The sequence below is a fragment of the Eucalyptus grandis genome, chromosome 5 (assembly GCF_016545825.1).
Source record: "Eucalyptus grandis isolate ANBG69807.140 chromosome 5, ASM1654582v1, whole genome shotgun sequence".
Classification (NCBI taxonomy): domain Eukaryota; kingdom Viridiplantae; phylum Streptophyta; class Magnoliopsida; order Myrtales; family Myrtaceae; genus Eucalyptus; species Eucalyptus grandis.
In genome coordinates this window covers 50,614,042-50,634,713 of record NC_052616.1, presented here as the reverse complement: position 1 = coordinate 50,634,713, position 20,672 = coordinate 50,614,042, and the positions used below count along the sequence as shown (strand labels likewise).

The 20,672-nt window shown below is 38.1% G+C and overlaps 2 protein-coding genes across 2 annotated transcripts in view; one reads left to right on the top strand and one right to left on the bottom strand.

The window, feature by feature from the left end:
• Window positions 1-6,944, top strand: part of LOC104435036 (anaphase-promoting complex subunit 4-like) — a 38,653-nt gene extending 31,709 nt beyond the window's left edge. The window contains exons 8-11 of the mRNA XM_039313842.1: window positions 4,337-4,561; window positions 4,629-4,781; window positions 5,840-5,921; window positions 6,735-6,944. Coding sequence (XP_039169776.1) covers window positions 4,337-4,561; window positions 4,629-4,781; window positions 5,840-5,921; window positions 6,735-6,829 — 555 coding nt within the window. The 3' untranslated portion in view covers window positions 6,830-6,944. The remainder of the gene's footprint in view (window positions 1-4,336; window positions 4,562-4,628; window positions 4,782-5,839; window positions 5,922-6,734) is intronic.
• Window positions 6,945-7,889: 945 nt separating this feature from the next.
• LOC104435824 (calmodulin-binding protein 60 F-like) lies at window positions 7,890-17,918 on the bottom strand. Its single transcript, XM_039312899.1, has 6 exons — window positions 17,684-17,918; window positions 17,224-17,384; window positions 16,940-17,143; window positions 15,793-16,030; window positions 14,856-15,073; window positions 7,890-8,531 (listed from the first exon to the last, which is right to left on the bottom strand). Exons 1-6 carry the CDS (start codon window positions 17,832-17,834, stop codon window positions 8,178-8,180), a joined length of 1,326 nt encoding a protein of 441 aa, XP_039168833.1. The 5' UTR covers window positions 17,835-17,918; the 3' UTR covers window positions 7,890-8,177.
• Window positions 17,919-20,672: the final 2,754 nt, after the last annotated feature.

Genomic DNA, 20,672 nt, shown 5'->3' with positions numbered 1-20,672 from the left:
ACCATACTGCCCAATACAACATGAAAAGCCTAAAGCATGTGTTTAGTGCAATTGCTTCCCAGGAAAATCCTAGAACATTCAGCAGGTCATTTTTACCACTCAAGCAATAATTCTCTATACATCTCTTGGCAATTTCTCACGCGGATTACTGTCCAGAAACTGGCCGGAATGTCAGAAATGCATCTAACCACTTCTAATCGAAGAAACAGGAATTGAAATATAATAAGGGCTGTACTTTGCATGTCCAACTTGCCTACTTCACTCATCTTACCATACTCCGCAGATCCTCCTTTGTCAAACAGCAAGTCAAACAGCAACTCGGCACAGGATTCATTTCGGACCCGTTCCATGCTTGACTGCATGAACATCAGCACAAAAGTACAAGCGAGATAGGATATTTAGACGACAGGATAGCAAATTAACCTGGTAACGATAACAGCTCACTTGCTAGATAAATGATTTTAACAGAATTCAGCTCAAATAAGGAGGAAGTACTGCAATTGGCCAACATAAATTCACAAAACAGATTTGAGACAATGACATCCGAGGTCATTAGTACTTCGCATTAAAACAACAGCACAAACCCATAAATAAAGAACTGAACGAAAGTGATTTTGAACGGTCATGAGGCAAAAGCTTATCGATGGCGGGCTTTCACCATGTCTCTCATGTCAAGAATCTTCAACTCAAGACCCCTTCATTGAATCTCCCTCAAGTACAGCTAAAACTAACGCAAGATCATCAAACAACGAATCAAGCATTGAAACGTTAAGAGGGAAGAGCGAGCTTACTCGATTGGAGGCAAGCATGGCCTCTTGGGTTGACTTGGTTGACCTGAAGAAGAAGAGGGAGGCAAAGCTCTCTTTGGCTTCCACATGGCTTTTCCCTTCTCCTTTCTGGAGCTCAACGAGAAGCAAGAGAATGTCTGGTTACTGAAAAAGCGCAGCACAGAGCAGAGAGCAGAGAGCAGAGAGAGAGAGAGAGAGAGAGAGAGAGAGAGAGAGAGAGAATCAGCCTGCTGTAGAAATTATTGGCTTTAGAATGGGTGAGCTCAGGGGTCTTTCAAGATGGCACTCTTGTTACCTGGGTATTGGTTTGGATGAGACACTGGTGGACAATGCAGTAGAAAAGGCTGGAATGCTGCTTGTACAGGTTGAGCGATTCACAAGGGTGCTCTCATCTGTTGTGCAGCAGGTAGCCTGTTACAATCTTTGTTATGATTTCTCTACGTTTCTTGATACCTTCTGTTTGCTACTCTTTTCCAAAATCTTGCCCGTCTCTCATCGTGCATATCTTTAGTCATGCTAAATTCCTAAATTTTAAACATGGAGTTGAACTACTTGTGGATATAAGACACAAGATCTCGTGTGCTCAGAATGACATATTATTCTAAGCCGAATAACATTTAATATTTGAAATACAAGCGTTTTCGTTGAGATTTTGAAGAAGATATTGTTAGCTGGGCATTTGCACATGACTTGAACCTGTTTAACAAAGTTTCATCCCGCACCTTTTAAGATCATGATGAAATACTGACAATATCACATTGTTATTTGTTGATATATATCATTGTGTATTTGAAGGACCAAAGAGAAATTGCATGACTTTTTTATCTTTGCTTACGGTACCTTGACAACTTAGGGTTTGTCGATACCTTTTCAATTTCGCACATGCTATGCTGGAGACATCCATTCTTTCTTGTTTTAAAATGAAATATTGCCAGTGTGACCACTGAAATCTAGACAAGCTCAGAATATTGGTAGGATCCTAAATTCTTGAGCCAGCGGTGTAAGCATTTTTTATTGGTTGATAATGTGCATGTTGCTGAAGCTTTTGGTTTTGGTTTTGGTTTTGTGTCTCTTTCAATTTGCAAATTTCTTCAGCTGGCTTCTGAAATGTATAAAGCAACTTATGTCAGAGCCAAGTGATAAACTTTTAACATACAATAGGTTTGTCTAACTTTTGTCCATCAGGTTCAGTCCTTATGGTGAATCCCTATTTACTCTTATGAATTTCGACAGTGAACTTGTTGTTGTGTTCTTGAAGTTTCTGTATGATCAAGATCCTGTTATGCAGCTTCTGGATCTATCCGAGGCTGATGAAGAAATTGACATTGATTTGTAAGTGATTTCCTCCAACTTGTCCAGTTCCTAATTCTAAGTCATTTACAATATGGCACACAGAACCCCTGAATCTTTAGTTAATATGTGTTCATACCTGATGGAGTCACCAAGTGGACTGTTTGGCATTGCCATATACAGAGCTTCCAGTAGAAATGGCTTGTATACTCCCTGAAAGTTAATTATTTTCCCTCATTTCAGTCGACATTAACTTTACTTGGGCTGAGATGTGACATGTCATTATTTTTGATAGAATGGCTACCCATTGAATTAATAAATTTCTTCTCTTGTGCATCATCTGAAGTTCGGCTCCTACTTGGTGTTCTTAATGAATTTCATTCATCTAATAAGAAAATGTTATTGCCTGGCCCTAGTTATGGAATCATATGTATCATTCAGACATGATGACTGGATTCATAATTTGACATAACCTTCTAATTCCAAGTGTGGGCCATCTCTTCATTCGTTGTATCTGAAATTTGGTGAGGCAATGGCTTGGATACTGTGAAGTGTCGACAGCTTAGTATTGCCTTCATGTACTCTAGCAGCAAATTTTGGTGGCCCTTCACTAGGTTGTGCTATCCATTTGTGTGCCAGAGGATTAAAATATCATGGCGTAATGGACCTTGGTCACGCTTTAAATGTCAGAGCGGTATCCTGTCAAGCCTAGTATTCTTTTCATGCACTCTAGTGGCTTACTCATGCCTTTTTGCAATGCGACCAAATTAGTTGCTAAATTCAGAATATCGAAATTGTAAATGACTCCTGGTTTGAGGGTTAGTTCTTCATTTTAAGTCATCTTGCTACCGTCCTCCTAAATACTTCTAAGAGCACAAGAGATGAGGTTGACTCAAGTTAGGGTGCTTTGCTGGGCTTTGACTGTGGTCATTCTTGGTCCAGCATATGTTGCTAATGACAGGGTAACGAGGATTGAAATTGACGGGTTGATTGTCGTTTCTCATTGGACTGGAAAGTCTTTTGAAAATCAAATGTAGTTTCATGCGCTTGTCTGCCTTGATGTTTGATGTCAGGTCAATAAGATGTTTTACACATTATTGTTTCAGAGAAACTATGAAGAGAGTCAAAGAATTAGTGCAATTTGGAGGATTTGGGGACAGCAAATATTTGCGAAGGACACTTACAAAGGAGTTCCAACAGATGGAACACAGGTATCAGCAAAAGAATTGAATGAAATTTAATAGAATCTTGTTCATACATGGAAGTTCTTACTTGAATGTGTCTTGTTGCTCTTTCATTGTCGATTCTTTGTATTTATGCTATATCTAGATTTTCCATTCACTGGTGTTTTTCCGCATGCTACCTCAGTGGGGAATATATGAACGCTGGGTAAATCGTTGCTGTCATCTGTCATTTGAAGTGATTGATTTTTTCCCTCCTCCAAGTCTGGTCCTCATTGCTGACAAGTGTACCGAATATGAAATTCTCGATCTCTTTGTATGCATAACAGAGGTTTGAGTATGATGGTCCGGCTCCAAAACGGTTTACATAAACATTGCAATCCTTCACTTAAAACCTTGTGCTTTGGTTTCACCCAACTCATCGTTTAATTGAGCTGAAATATTCATTTCTCATTTGGCTAATTTAGGTATCTTGATAATGCATTTGTCAGTAGATCTTTCTATCCAAATTCCTGTTACAATAAAATTGTAGCTATATTTTATATTTCCTTGTCTGAGTGGCCAGAACCTTGAGACTATAATGAGAGAAGGAAAAAAAGGAAACCCTCGGGGGTGGGGGTTGTCTTCTGAAGGTTGTACTCAACAATGGTTTTTTACTTACCCTCTACCTAATAATCTAGTGTTTCGTATTCAATCTCAGGTTGATTACTTGACAATGTACATGGAAACTTAAGCTGGGTGATCTTATTGGATTGGGCTTTCTGATTAGTTTATGATTATTGTGTGTGATAATGCCGTATCTCATGTTTACTGATTAGGAATAAATTTAAATTTTTACAGTTTCAAGGAAGCTGCCCAGATGCCTTTTTCTACCATTTCAAAAAACATATGTTGTAAGAAATTTTTGCCTCTATTCCGTCTTACATCAGTTTCAGCATCCACCCGATACATTCCAATTTCACTGTCCTCCTATGAGGTATTTACCCTTAATCTGAATCTACAATTTTATCCGGAGATCTGCATGGGCAGAGTACAACTGCTTTTTCATGCTAATCGTTTCTTCATATGGCTTTGCAGGATGCCTCTGAATTTGCTTCATCTAATCTGACTCATGAAGTTGGGTTTACAGACTATATTTCCTTCCAATTACCTGACGAGTCTTTTTTAGATGTTACAAACTGTATAGCTGTAGTGAGGGGATCTATGAATGATTCAAGCAATGTGAAGCAGGGAAGACCTTTGGAAGCAATCTTGTTGTGCATCCCCTATGGTTACCATTGTGTGGATTTGGCTCTATATAAGGTAAAAGCCTGGCATATATTGCTTTAAGAATTTGTGGATGTGGCTAATATATTTTATTTTGAAACAGGACCATCAAATTGTTATGTTGCTAAATAAGATGAATGATACTGGTGAAAATTTGGGAGATGCCTGGATGATGATCTTGCAGGCCAGTGACCTTCCATTTGTGCACATTTCAGGAACCACTCGGGCAAATAACTGGGAGTTGTACCAATTAAAGGTAACTCTTGGATCCTAAGCTTGCATATTGATTTCGTACTCGTGATACGTATAGGACACTGTTTGTTCGATACGCGTCAGTTCACTATTTAAAACATTGATGGCAAAAAGAAAATTGCTTTTCGGTTTACTCTGTTCTTTTCAATGTTTTAAGAACCGGCTCAAGTTGGATCGGGAACCAGACCTGTCCAGTCTGGTTTCACAAAGAAACAGTAGTGGTCAAGAACTGGTGGTATTGACCCTATTGTTATCGGCGTAATCTTGTCAACCTGTTGACCCACAATCCTGTCAACTAGTTTGGACCAGTTCTGGGCATTCAAAATGTTTAAAGGAAGAGTGTTGGAGTTGGGTTGGGGTTTGGAACTCCAACCTCTTGTAACTACCAAGCGTACCAACCATTCACTCCAGTGTCTTCTTGCTTCAATTTGGTGGTGCATTATTATCCATTGACCTTATTGGTTTAATCTATTAGAAAATTAAATGATGTTCTTGAGAACTTGAATGCTGTCATTTGTGCTCAATGAGGCTCTGCCAACTCAGCCAGGCATCTATTAATCTGAACACGTGTAATCTATTATATGTGGAGTATTCTATCGATGACATCACATGCAATATGTTAAACCCATTAAAGCGGTAGAACACGGTTCTACCAGTTTGACCGGATTGAACCACTTGTCCGGTTTCAAAAACACTAGGAATTTTATTCTTCCTATCTTTTATTTATATGCTTTCCTCATCAGCATGAGAAGCAGCAGCTTAGTTTTTCCTCCTATGTGCATGGACATGCTATTTCACGCTTGGGAACTCTGAAGGGTGTTTTACTTTCTGCCTTACTATAACTGCAAAAGTTCCAACTTATCTTGGCAGTTAAAGCCTTCTACATGTATGTTGGTTAAAAAGTAGGCATGTGGTGTCCCTAATTGATTTTTTATTTTTTTGGTCAGAATGTCCCTAATAGGTAAGAAGTGCCATTTTTGCTTCTATTTTGTGAGAACATTTTTTGCTTGGTTATCTTATTCTCACTCCTGAAACATTAACACAGTGAAACTATGCATGTAGGACTCTATATTACACCTAGATGTGGAGAATGAGAAGATTCGCAGCATTCCCCATACTGTTGTTCCTCCCTTCTCAGTTAGTGGTAAGAATTTTTTACACCATCATACAACTGAGCTAAGGATTAAATCATTGTCATGCCATCAATTTTATAGTCCTGAATTTTTTTTCCTTGAGCTTCTTACCATGTCCATCTGCATTTTTGGATGTTTGGAAACTTATTGTTGCCCATACTATTTCCCTTGTGCATCAATGCTTGATAAACTTGCGAGTGTTTGCAACAATTCCATCTCTGTTGACTAGGTAGTGGACTGAATAAATCCTGTCCATGCTCCTTACTACATTTTCACTTAACAGCCTACTCATAAGTTTAAATATGACTGGTTATGACTGGCTTAAGTACAATATGTCTTTTTAATGGACCACTTCATGTTTGTTCCCACAGTTTGAAGAAGTGCAAACTTATGCTCCAAAGAAGAATATTTTTTCAGTTGAAGAAGTAATATACTAATGTATCAGGTTTTCCCCTAAATTTAAATCAATTGAGAGGTCAAAGTGCAAAAAAGGTGAATCTTTAGAGGCCACACAAGTACAGAGAATAATCTTCTTATGGTAGGTTCACTGCGGTCTAGTTACTGACTGAGAACATGTACATGTTCATGATGATAGATACTATCATGATATCTAGTGTAGCAAGATACTGTAGAGCATTCATAGTTTACATGCATACCATAGCCTCCCTAGGCAGCAAGGTTTGCTTCCCCGCCTGTGTTTTAGCATAATGCATGTGTTGTACTTTTGCTTTTACCCAACAAGGGTATCTAAACATCACGTTAGTCATGGCCATATATTCAAGAAACGTTGGACTGAAATCAAGTTAATGTTTTTATGGCGACAGCAAGTAGAGGTGTGGCTTGTGTTTTAGCTGCAAGAAAATGGGTCCTGGTCTACATACTGGACGAGGATGAAGATGAAATCTCTGATTCAGAATGACTGTTTGTTCAAGATTTTGTGGTAGTTATGCCCGTGTTGCTCCTGTGGGTGGGCCTCTGCTCTCCGAAGATGCAGACATCGGTGTGAGAAGCAATGCATTTTGGCTTTTGTGACTGAAGCTTTTTGGCTCCGTGCTAGGTGGGCATTTATTGAAGAGAAAATTGGAGTAAAAGGTATTTGTCTACTAATTAGAGCCATGGCTTTCATGTGGTGGCAATCGTCTCCGTGGTATTGCTGCAAGATTTGAGACCCATTCGACAGTACCAAGCTTATGCTTCATCTGATATAAACAATAACTTTCATGTATAAGAGAACAAATTGCTTGGTGTAGATTATTTATACTTTGGGTTGAGTGGTTCACTCAGTGTAATCGACCATTGAACTTTGCAATGGAGTGTTGAAATCTCTCGCCTACATTTAACTTGCTTCTACACGTCACCATTAAGTGATGCATCCAATCCGATGCACAAAAAACCTTCTTGCGTGGAAGGACTGCCCTCTGGGATCAATATAATCAACATGACTAGCTGCTAGATATATAGTTTCAAGGTGGTTTTAAAGGACATTGATCATTTTCCAGTCCTAGAGCTTTGGAATCTGCAAATAAATGGTAGGTTTAGGATTATGAGATTATGTCTACAATATTTTCAATGGACTTGCGTTTTCTTAACCAAGAATATCACTTAGCCAATAAATTTAATGATGTATAAACATGCAGGAATGTTCAGTTGTTTAAATACTTCAGGAAGTGGAGGAATTGTGGAATGACACACTAAAGATGAAAGATCTCAAAACTTAATCCTATATTATAAGGTTACAATTCCAGTGCAGAACCAACATTAAATTAAACTAACCCTGAGCTGCTTTGCCCAAAAGCTCGTTATGGTAAAAAAATTTGAGGACCAAGAAAACAAGAAGGGAAGGCCGGGAAAATGGGTACGAGGGAACTTAACATCAAAGCTTGACGGTGTATGCGTTCCGGAAAAGAGCTGCATTGCCACTGGATAGCTGCAGTAGGCAGGACTTATTACATGGGACTCCTTGGATTTGGTTGCAAATCTAATGCATAATAAGCGCAGAATCCAAGTACACCCTTTGAATGATATAACCTTGCGTTCCTTACATGTGATATATAAGAGAACTTTTCTGAAGAAAGATGTGGAAAGAATTGAGGTAGAGAGACACTATAATGAAACAATTAGTCGCTTAAGAAGGCGTTCGACATAGATGTTCTATATACAGGTGAATCTATAGAATCAATGAAATATAACCACCGTTTAAGAAAAAAATACCATCAATTCTGTCAGAAGTAAACAGAGAATCATCTTTCCCTAAAGCGGCATAAGAACTATGAACAAGCCTGGACTTCGATCAGTGGTTGGTCTAACTCCACAAGTCTGCCACCTCTCTTCCTGATGAAGTACCCCCACTTGAACACTGCCTTTATCTTGAGCCAGCCAATAACACCTCTGCCGGTACCTCTAACATAACCATTATCAAATAATGGGTCATCAGCCAACCATTGCAACCAATTATCATCTGAATCAATTGATTGGATATTTTCCGTCTTGTGATTGCCTTCAGGAAGAGCAAGTGTCCTACTAGATTGGAAGCTTGAAGTTAAGGCATAGGATGGTTCAGAGGGAAGAACATGATCATATCCTGTATAGACCATTTGGCTCAAAGAATTGATCACTTGCCTATTCATTGTTGGAATTTTGTTTGTTAAAACAAAATAAGTGCCTTTTACTTTGTCACACATAGAAAAGGTGGGAGCAGGAGGATTAGTTTATTAATGAGAAATTTCCTTTTGTAGTTAAAGGAGTGATTAGGTGGGGCTAGACCCTCCATACCCGCGTGCGGGTGCGCGGATAATTGCGCGATTTTGGCGCGATTATTTGGCGCACTTAGCACTTTGCACGCCTGCGCGCCCAGATTTTAATTAGCATTAATCCCTTGCTTTTTATTTATTTATTTTTATTTTATTTTATTTTATATTTTAGTTCAAAGGTTGCCTTTTAATTTGAGAATTTCGGAAATGAAATATAAAAGAAAATTCGAAATTCTATTTAAAAATAATAATAATTATTCCGAATTTTATTTGTGTCTTTTCAAGACAACCTTTGGAAAATTACTTATTCGGTTTTAATTTTTCCGAAGGATTGCAATTGTTCGGTTTTCGACTTCTTCCGAAGAGTCGCATTTGTTTATCCGAACAATTTTCTAAAGACGTGTTTGTTCGCAATTTTCACGAAGAGTTGCAAGACTGTTTCATATAAATACTTGTCATTTTCGGAAAGAAAATGGTGGTCATTTTCGAGTCTTCTTTCTGAAAAAACTGCAGCCAATTTTTCGATTGTTTCTTAGAGAGACCCTGGAGAAATACTAGAATTGCTATTTGGTATTCTCATCCGAGACTTTGTTGTATCCTGGAGGATTTTTGCCGGTGACCATTAGCAACGTTGTGGGGCAAATAAATCCTTAAAGAAAGTGATATCACGCCTCAAAGTCCGAGTTGTTTTTATTCGATCCGATTTCATTGTTCAACCCATTTCGAAGACATATTTTACTAACAATTTTAAGGATTTATTTTGCTACAATGGAGTCGGAGACAATCAAAGTTATGAATCAAGATATGGTCAAACTAGACCGGTTCGATGGGAACAATTTTGCTCGCTGGAGGGACAAGATGATGTTCTTACTCACTGCTCGAAGATCTCCTACATTCTGGATCCTAACTGGCGCCTATAGAAGATCCTAAGCCTACTTTCGATGGAGGACAGCCAAGTGCGGAAGCCATTGAGAGGGTTAATAAGGAAAAGAAGAAACGTGCGGAGGATGAATTACTTTGTCGAGGACACATTCTGAACACACTCTCCGATCGTCCCGTACGACTTATTCACTGAAATGAAGTCGGCCGAGAAATTTGGAATGCACTGGAAATTCAAGTACAAAGCGGAGGAGCAAGGTACCAACAAATATCTAATTGCAAAGTATTTTGATTTCAAGTTTATTGATACTAAGCTCTTGCTGGAACAAGTCCATGAATTGCAAGTGATTGTGAATAAGATTCGTGCTCTCAAGATTGATATTCCAGAAGCTTTTCAAGTTGGAGCAATTATTGCGAAATTGCCTCAAAGTTGGAAAGACTATGGAAAAGGCTGATTCACAAGTCGGAGGACTTTACTTTGGAGCAAATACAGAAACATCTTCGCATTGAGGAAGAGTCACGTTTACGTGATAATTCTGTTTTATACAATTCCAAGGTGAATTTTGTGGATAAAAACGGAAACTCGGCCAGAACTTCAAGGTAAAAGCGGGGGCATAAATTCAAGAGAACACAAAAGAAGCAAAAGGGTTGTTGTTTTGTATGTGGCAAACAGGGACACTACGCCAAGGATTGCATTCACCGTAAGAGCATTTCAAAGGACAAGAACATTCCGGTGGTGAAAGCAGATGCAAATCTGGTTGAAGAAAATTATGTAGCCATGATTTCGAACATGTTTTCGAACATGGAAATTTCTGAAATAAATGATGCGATGGCTATGGTTTCTAAAATTAATTCTACCACTGTCCAATCCGGTTGGTGGATAGATTCTGGAGCAACTGTTCATGTGTGCAACGACAAATACATGTTCGAGCAATTTGAAGAGATGGTTGACTCAAATGTTCAAGAGGTCCTGATGGCGAATAATGCTCTTGCAAAGGTTGCTGGAAAAGGCGCGGTGGAGATAGACTTCACTTCTGGAAAGAAGATAACTCTTCTTAATGTGTTATTTATACCCAAAATTAGGAAGAACCTAGTTTCTATTGATTTACTTTGTAAGAGGGGGTTTCGGGTTTTGTTTGAATCCGACAAGGTTATCCTGTCGAAAAATGGGCTGTTTGTTGGGAACGGTTATGCCAATGATGGCATGTATCAACCGAGTATCAATAATAATATTTCTAGTTCTGCTTATATTGTCGAGTCTTCAATTTTATGACATAGTAGGTTGGCACATATAAATTTTCGTTATTTGAAGAATATGAAAAAATTAGACTTGATAAATTTTAATGGCGAATCTGATAAATGTGAAATATGTGCTAAGTCAAAACTTACTAAGAAGCCATTTCCTGGTGTTAAAAGAAATTGAATTTATTGGATTTGGTTCATAGTGATATATGTGAATTTAATGGTATGCTAACACGTGGAGGTAAAAGGTATTTTATTACCTTTGTGGATGATTGTAGTAGGTTCTTATATGTTTATCTCATGAGATCGAAGGATGAAGCATTTACCATGTTTAAGAAATATAAAGCTGAAGTAGAGAATCAATTAGAAAAGAAAATCAAAGTTCTACGATCAGATAGAGGTGGAGAATATTTCTTAAATGAATTCTCTTCATTTTGTGAAGAACATGGTATTATTCATCAAGCTTCAGCACCATATACTCCACAACAAAATGGTTTAGCTGAAAGGAAAAATCGATCTCTTGGAGAAATGGTTAATTGTATGCTTTCAAATTCAAAGCTACCAATTAATCTTTGGGGAGAAGCATTACTTACTGCATGCTATATTCATAATAGAATACCTTCCAAGAAAAATGACATAACCCCTTATGAAATATGGAAAGGTAGAAAGCCAAATTTGTCATATCTTAAAGTGTGGGGTGTTTAGCGTACTACCGAGCTCCAGATCCTAAGAGAACAAAGCTCGGTCCTAGAGCTATCAAAAGTGTTTTTCAGGGTATGCTGAAAATAGTAAAGCTTATAGGCTTCTTGATTTAGAGTCTAGTGTCATAGTAGAATCGAGAGACGTCGAATTCTTTGAGAATAAATGTTTTACAAGTTCTGAAATGATTGAAAATAATTCAAGATCTATTGAAACTCAAAGTGATTTTCAAGATAAAGAAACGAATTCTAAAGACATGATTGAATTAAGGAGAAGTACTAGAGCTAGGAAAATAAAAGACTTAGGTCCTGATTTTATTACTCATGTTTTTCTTGTTGAAGGAGATGGATATAATAATGTGGTAAATAAATACCCTTTAGTGTTAAATTTAGAAGATGATCCTGGAAGCTTTGATGATGCTATGTCTTCTAGAGATGCTTCTTTTTGGAAAGAAGCTGTGAATGATGAAATGGACTCAATTATGTCCAATAATACTTGGGTATTAGTAGATTTACCAAAAGGATCAAAACCTATTGGAAGCAAATGGGTTTTTAGAAGAAAATATCATTCTGATGGTTCTATTCAAGCTTTTAAAGCTAGGCTTGTAGTTAAGGGATATAGACAAAAAGAAGGAATAGATTATTTTGATACATATGCTCCGTTGCACGTATAACTTCCATTCGAGTTCTTTTTGCTCTAGCTTCCATTTATGATCTTTGTGTTCATCAAATGGATGTTAAAACTGCTTTCTTAAATTGAGACTTAAATGAGGAGATTTACATGGAACAACCGGAGGGTTTTGTTCTTCCTGGAAATGAAAGAAAAGTATGTAAATTGATTAAGTCTCTTTATGGACTTAAGCAAGCTCCTAAGCAGTGGCATGAAAAGTTTAATTCGGTCATATTGTCAAATGGTTTCATCAATAATAGTGCCGATAGGTGTATATACTCTAAATTCACTAAAGACTATGGTGTCTTAGTGTGCTTGTATGTTGATGATATGCTTATCTTTGGAACGAATATGACCGGAGTTAATGAAACTAAGAAGTATCTAACTTCCATGTTTAAAATGAAGGATTTGGGTGAAGTAGATACTATCTTAGGTATTAAAGTTAAGAAAAATAGTTGGGGTTATTCTTTAAGCCAATGTAATTATGTTGAAAAATTATTAAATAAATTTCAACATCTTGGTTTTAAAGAAATAAGTACTCCATTTGATTCTAGTATTAAATTAAATTATAATACTGGTAGAGCAGTGGCACAACTAGAATATGCAAGTGCTATAGGGTCTTTAATGTATGCGATGCATTGTACTAGACCCGATATTGCTTATTCTGTATGCAAGTTGAGTAGGTATACAAGTAATCCAAGTACGTAACATTGGAGAGCTATTACTAGAATTTTTGGTTATCTTAAGAGAACTAAAAATTTAGGATTGTTCTACAATAATTATCCGACTGTATTAGAAGGATACACCGATGCTAGTTGGATTACAAGTGTGGGAGATGAGCGTTCCACTTCTGGATGGATCTTCACACTAGCTGGAGGTACTGTATCTTGGGCGAGCAAGAAACAGACATGTATAACTCACTCAACAATGGAATCTGAATTTATTGCTTTGGCGGCAGCTGGGAAAGAGGCTGAATGGATTAGAAATTTGTTGTTGGATATCAAATTATGGCCTAGTCCTATGCCTCCTATCTCTATTCACTGTGATAGTCGTGCCACTTTGGCAAGAGCCTATAGTAGCACCTATAATGGTAAGTCTAGACACATTAGTCTAAAACATGAATATGTGAGACAATTGATTAAAGATGGTACCATAACAATTGTCTATGTGAGGTCAAGTAATAATTTTGTTGATCCTTTGACGAAGGCTTTACCAAGACACATGGTAATACTGACCTCACAAGAAATGGGACTAAAACTCCTTAATTGAAATCACCAATAATGGTAACCCGACTTTTTTTCTAGAACATCACTAGTTACAATGTTTAATAGGTAAGAGCACGTTATTAAATGTGATTGTTTGATACCGACATAGCCCCGATATGAGAAGTCGGTATTGTCTGTTACGTTTTGTAGGCTGAATTGAATTCTTAATGAAGTATGATACAAGTTTGTAGTGTGTTGATAGTAACGAAACACATGGTAGATACTTCACCTATATGAGCTTAGAAGTGGTGCCGCTTCTTACGAAAGTGAGGGTTGCTTTCTAGAGAGCTCATGAAACAGGATCAAGCACAAGGCCATAATAGTGCGGAGTAATATAGAAATTCTCGCTGAAACAAGAGGTTAGTGTATGTGTGGTATGTCCGGTTCTATTACATAAAAGTACAAGTTTAAAGCCGAGCTACTTGTCACTTTGATAGAGATTTGATATACTTGCACTAAGTAAAGGTTTAACTCGAAAGAGACCTTTATGTATGTATATTAATCTTACCGAAACTTTGGCTGTATGGTTTTTTAAAAATTTTATTTTGAAATTTTGTTTTACAAACAAAGTGGGGGATTGTTGGAATTTTGTTTGTTAAAACAAAATAAGTGCCTTTTACTTTGTCACACATAGAAAAGGTGGGAGCAGGAGGATTAGTTTATTAATGAGAAATTTCCTTTTGTAGTTAAAGGAGTGATTAGGTGGGGCTAGACCCACCATACCCGCGTGCGGGTGCGCGGATAATTGCGCGATTTTGGCGCGATTATTTGGCGCACTTAGCACTTTGCACGCCTGCGCACCCGCGGTTTAATTAGCATTAATCCCTTGCTTTTTATTTTTTTATTTTTATTTTATTTTATTTTATATTTTAGTTCAAAGGTTGCCTTTTAATTTGAGAATTTCGAAATGAAATATAAAAGAAAATTCGAAATTCTATTTAAAAATAATAATAATTATTCGAATTTTATTTGTGTCTTTTCAAGACAACCTTTGGAAAATTACTTATTCGGTTTTAATTTTTCCGAAGGATTGCAATTGTTCGGTTTTCGACTTCTTCCGAAGAGTCGCATTTGTTTATCCGAACAATTTTCTAAAGACGTGTTTGTTCGCAATTTTCACGAAGAGTTGCAAGACTATTTCATATAAATACTTGTCATTTTCGGAAAGAAAATGGTGGTCATTTTCGAGTCTTCTTTCTGAAAAACTGCAGCCAATTTTTCGATTGTTTCTTAGAGAGACCCCGGAGAAATACTAGAATTGCTATTTGGTATTCTCATCCGAGACTTTGTTGTATCCTGGAGGATTTTTGCCGGTGACCATTAGCAACGTTGTGGGGCAAATAAATCCTTAAAGAAAGTGATATCACGCCTCAAAGTCCGAGTTGTTTTTATTCGATCCGATTTCATTGTTCAACCCATTTCGAAGACATATTTTACTAACATTCATGGCATTTGGTAAATCGATACCATGGGGCCGTGTTGGCAATCCAGCAGTAGTACTACCATGATATCCTGGAGGAATCTGAACATTTGAGCAGTCTGCAGACATGATCTGATATGCAGCAGGACGAAAATTTTCATCAACTGAAATCTTCATGGAGTTTCCAGAATTGGTATTTTGTGGCTGAACTGGCAACGCCAAAGCCATTGCATTAAGTCCTGGAGAAAGAACTTAGACATTAATGTGGTTCATAAACATAGGCCGACGTAAGCACTGGTCTACGAGCTTACAAAAATTCTTGCAATGATTGGTTATGAGCTTTTACTAATATCATGGAAAGTGCTGCTATTTTTTTTTTCTCTTACGCTGCACATCTCTTTAATTTTTCTTGCCCCTGATCTTTGTAATCTTTACGTGCTTCAATTGACAAGGCCCTTTCTAAAATGATTCCAGTCACCATTTGATAAAAATGCACATCTAAACACGTTGCGGGGTGATCACATCTATTCATATCTACCTAGTGATAACAATATCTGGTCAATATCCACTTAGTATAACCTAATTGAAGGTGTTTGCGAGTATCCACCCTCCCCCTCCCCCAATCCCCCTCTCAAAAAAGACACATGTTACCAACTAATTTTTTAGTTGCTTTTCAATTGCTCCAACAGAACACATACATGCATACATTACATGTATACATATTTTGGCCAAATGGATAGATTGCATTGAATGAGGCTCATGTTGCAACAATCACAGCTGGACAAACAAACGTCTCTATATGATTTGGAACCCAAAATCGTAAGGATCGGGTACACAATGCTTTTATATATTAAAGCTCAACAATCAAGTGGAAAGTCCTATTTTCATTGTAATTTCACAGGCCACATCTGTGTATGTGCTTAAAGGGAGAGACAGTTTTGTTTTATAGAGCACGTACCTTCAGCAGTGGAGCTCACATTTGCCTGAGAAGCAACCGGACCAACTGGAGCAGCAAAGTCTGGTGGAGCCAAATAACGTTGAACATGGTCGAGATTTTCAGTTTGTCCACCAGAGACTTGAGATGAAAATGAGCTTGAGCTATTGTTCCGCATTGAATCAGAAAACGTCTCACCACTGAACTCTCTCACATCGTTCCAGTTAGCCAAGGCCTTTTTCACGATTGCATCTCTAAGTTCCTGGGAGAAACACACTTGTACATTGCTCAAGCAGGACTAATGGAGGTATTTATCTCCACTATTGACAGGTAAACATTCTGGCTTCAAGCAACTACTTTTTTCGGCAAGTAAAGTTGCATTCCAATGGATGAACTTGTATTCAGATTAGTACGTGAGTGCAGCACAGAGAAAGAAGAACAATATTGAAAGAACCACAATTCACTTTATGCCAATATCTGCCCATTTCTCTACCACCTAAAGTCAGGTGTTTAAAACATGTAATGCAGAGTACAATCAAGGCAAGGGTTCTCAATGTAAAGATGCAAAGTTGATCGAGAAAGGACCAGTGAAGAAATAAAGCACGCATCAATATGTATTGTGCAAGTAATTAAGATCTCGATAGTTATAAACTTGGAAAGTAATGGTTGTGACGGGAATGTGTTAATCATTCAAACTACAATTTGTTGATGAGTGCCTCAGATTCTCATGGACGAAACCGAATTAACTGCTGAAAGTGGTCTTCAACTTACTCAATGCAGAAGGCCACTTAAATTTACAAGGTCACTAACCTCAACTTTGTTTCACAAAGAGCGCAACCCCAAAATCACTCTATTAATAGAAGGTCTCTATTATGATCTAAACGTAGCATCTATATTTTCTTTTTATTCTCTCCACAGGAACTTCATTTTACTTTTATGATCAGAAAAGAAAAGAAAAGAAAAGAAAAGAAAAGCCTCTAGATGACCAACTCCTTGTTTCAAGTTTCCATATCTCTAATCAATTCTAACACATACTAAGCCACAGCTACAAGTAAACATCAAAATAGTGATTACATAGAAAATATGGGCCAAATTATTCAAATTCCCCGTGATGGTGTGAAGCGAGTGAACTGGCTTGACAAAATTGAGTGGGAACACCTTGGTTACTTACCTTCTCTCGGGCAGAAAGTCGAGGAGTAGCAAAATATTCCCTGTCTTTGACTAGGCCGATTGGTTGACCATCAGTGTTGAATACAACACCATGCTTCGTCACGCCATCAGGATAGTCCAAGTAAAGTTTCCACTTTGTTTTGCAAGTCTTTGCATGGCGTATCAGGCTATACCACTTCTTCTCTGCTATGCTCTTTCCAAGAATCTATAATGAGTGAACACACAGGGCTTACATTCTTGGCAGTCAATCAAGCCCTAATTGGGAATCATTAACTAAGTGCTTACCTCTCTCAGTTTCTTGGGGTCCGTGAACAGTTGCAGTAGAATGTCTTCCACTTTATATATTCCAGCATCACTCAGATTTTGGTGAGATATCCCACCTTTGGCAATGTTCTCCAACCTCCAAACCTCATCGTCAGATGCGAGTGGATGATGTTTCATGTATGCTGTAAAATGAAGAGCACATATACAATAAGGTCCCAGGCACTATTAGATTAATTTGTAGAAGAAAACTTCTAACAGTCTTGCAATCTCTCCCTGAAACTGATTTAAAGTGTCGACATTTACTAATAACAATCAAACCGATTGCTTCTTGTTTATCAGAATTTTCTTTCGAGTTGTAAAGGTCCACACGAAATGAAGCTCTAAATTAAAAAATTGAAGACTCAGGATGTCCAAAATCATGTTTATGTTTAGTCATAAAGGATAAGGTTTATATACTGTAGAAAGACTATGAAGGACCTACCTTGCCCTCTATGTTCCTTGACTTGGAAGGCGTCTGTTTTTGCTTCTCGGATTCGTGTGTTCCCACAACAACCCGTTGCCACCTTAAGCCCTATCCTGAATCTTTTACTCCTATTCCAACTGGAATTGTCAGTAAATATCAGTTCTCCCATCTCCCCAACACCTTCCTTGAGCTTCACTACGAGATCTCCAGCCAAAAGCGGCCTCTTTCCTTCACGTCGTTTAACCACGTGGCTCTCAAACTCTTATTGGGTCCAGTTATCCTCATCGTCTTTGTTTGTTGGCTGGGTCCACCTTCATGTGGGGCCCAGCCAGCATTAAAAAAAAAAAAGAACAAAAAGAAGTGGAAGTTGTCGTACGTGGTGTGTGCACCCGAAAAGTGACGAAGAGAGAGAGAAAACAAAAACTGCACAAAGGAGAAAGAGAAGAGAAGAAGAGCGCTATAACTTTGCGGCTTTGATTTGAAGGCCAAATATTGTCGGAATCGGCTCAAATTTCAGTATGTTGTTCGTGAGACCGAGAGCTACAAGTTGATGGTTTTTGTTTGTCGAGAACCGTCTCCAAATTCTCCAGTTACGGTTAAGGTTTTCTTGCTCCAAACTTGTTTGTCTACCTATGTGGTGAGAAGAAGATGATTGTAATGTTGATTTTGAGACTTTAGTGTGTGACTAGAGAAGAGTACTTTGTGTATCCTGCTATTCTTGGTGATTAGTGGATGTTTTTGGGCGGTCCGTGATTTTTCCCGCATCGGGTTTTCCACGTTAAATCCTTGGTGTCGTTATTTGCTTTGTCTACTTATTATTTCGGCGTTATATTTGCATTTTGTGAGGCTGTACATTGCTGGTTGTTGCTGGGGGTTAAGAAATTCTTAGTTGATTTTGCTTCGGGGAAGAAATTGATCCTGGATTGCGTTTGGATATGGTGAATTGTTGTAGCCGAGTTCTCCCCAACAAGTGGTATCAGAGCACGGTTGAATTTTAGTGTTAAATGGAAGAAACCAGCAGCACCATGTTTAAGTTAAATACCTCGAATTATTCTATTTGGAAGCCTCGAATGGAAGATGTGTTATATTGCAAACACTTATTTGATCCTATTGAGGGTGATGAAGCCAAAGGAGATAAGGAAGATAAAGAATGGGAGAGAATGAATCGGAAAACAGTTGGGTTTATTCGACAATGGATTGATGATAGTGTGTTTCATCATGTTGCTCAAGAAACGAGGGCGAACACTTTGTGGAAGAAATTACAAGATCTTTATGAGAGAAAAAATCCACAAAATAAAGCTCTTTTAGTTAAGCGACTTGTGAATTTGAGATACAAGGAGGGGAGTAACATGGCGGAACACTTGAGTGAATTTCAAGATGTTGTAAATCAATTGACAAATCTTGAGATTGATCTTGGTGATGAATTGCAGTCATGCTTATTACTTGGTATTCTTCCTGATAGTTGGGACACCTTGGTTGTGGCATTAAATAACTCGGCTCCTTTTGGTGTGCTTTCTATGAGTATGGTTAAAGAAAGCTTGTTCAATGAAGAAACAAGAAGAAAAGGCTTGAATTATGCTTCTACATCGGATGCTCTTGTTATAGAAAACAGGGAGAGAAGTCAATCAAGAAGGTTTCAAAGAATTGATACCCGAGGCAAGTCAAGAGGAAGGTCGAAATCGAGACCGAGGAGGAGTGTCAAGTGTTATAATTGCGGCAAAATGGGACATTATGCAAAAGAGTGTTGGTTGCCAAAGAGAGATAGATTCCATGATAGAAATGGAGATCAAAAGAAAGAAGAGAAACAAGCTACAACGGCGGTTGCATCCGATGACGATATTGTGTTTGTATGTGATGACGGACATGTGAATTTTACATGCCAAGACTCTATGTGGGTTGTTGATTCCGCGGCTTCTTTTCATGTCACCTCACGGCGTGATTACTTTGCTTCTTATCGCGGCGGCGGCTTTGGTTGCATAAGGATGGGAAATAATGATGTTTCCAAGGTTATTGGCATGGGAGATGTTTATTTGGAAACTAACGTCGGATGTAATTTGGTTTTGAAAAATGTGAGACATGTTCCGGATATTCGACTTCACTTGATCTCTACGGGTGCCTTAGATGATGATGGTTATTGTAATTCATTCTTTGATGGCAAATGGAAGTTGACTAAAGGTTCCATGGTAGTGGCAAAAAGTAAGAAGACAGGCTCTCTCTATACCATGCAAGCTGACTTGATTAAAGAAGAGGTAAATGCAGTGGAGGATTCCTTGATTGATTTATGGCATATGAGGCTGGGTCATCTTAGCAAGAAAGGACTTGAAACTCTTGCTAGAAAGAACCTTTTACCTTTAAAGGAGAAAAATCTAAAGGAATGCACTCATTGTCTGACTGGTAAGCAACATAGATTCTCATTTCATAGTTCCTCTCCACACAGGAAATCAGATGTACTTGACTTAGTTCACACTGATATTTGTTGCATGAACGCTAGAACTCTTGGAGTTGCATTATACTTTGTGACATTTATTGATGACTGTTCTAGAAAAGTGTGGGCTATTGCTTTGAAATCTAAAGATCAGGTACTTGCGGCTTTCAAGCAATTTCATGTCAATGTGGAAAGAGAAACCGGGAAAAAGCTTAAATGTGTTCGAGCTAACAACAGTGGTGAATATAGAGGCCCATTTGAACACTATTGCAGGGATTATGGTATCAAGCTTGAGAAGACTGTTCCAAAAACACCACAGCATAATGGAATGGCAGAGAGAATGAACTGAACAATTAATGATCGGATTCGGTGTATGCTTTCTCATGCGAAGTTGCCTAAGTCATTTTGGGGTGAAGCGATGAGAACAGCAGTGGACTTGATAAATCTATCTCCATCTGTTCCTCTTAAGGGGGATGTTCCACAAAGAGTTTGGAGTGGCAAAGATGTTTCCTACAGCCATCTAAAAGTGTTCGGTTGTCGGGCTTTTGTTCATGTTCCAAGAGATGAAAGATCCAAGCTTGA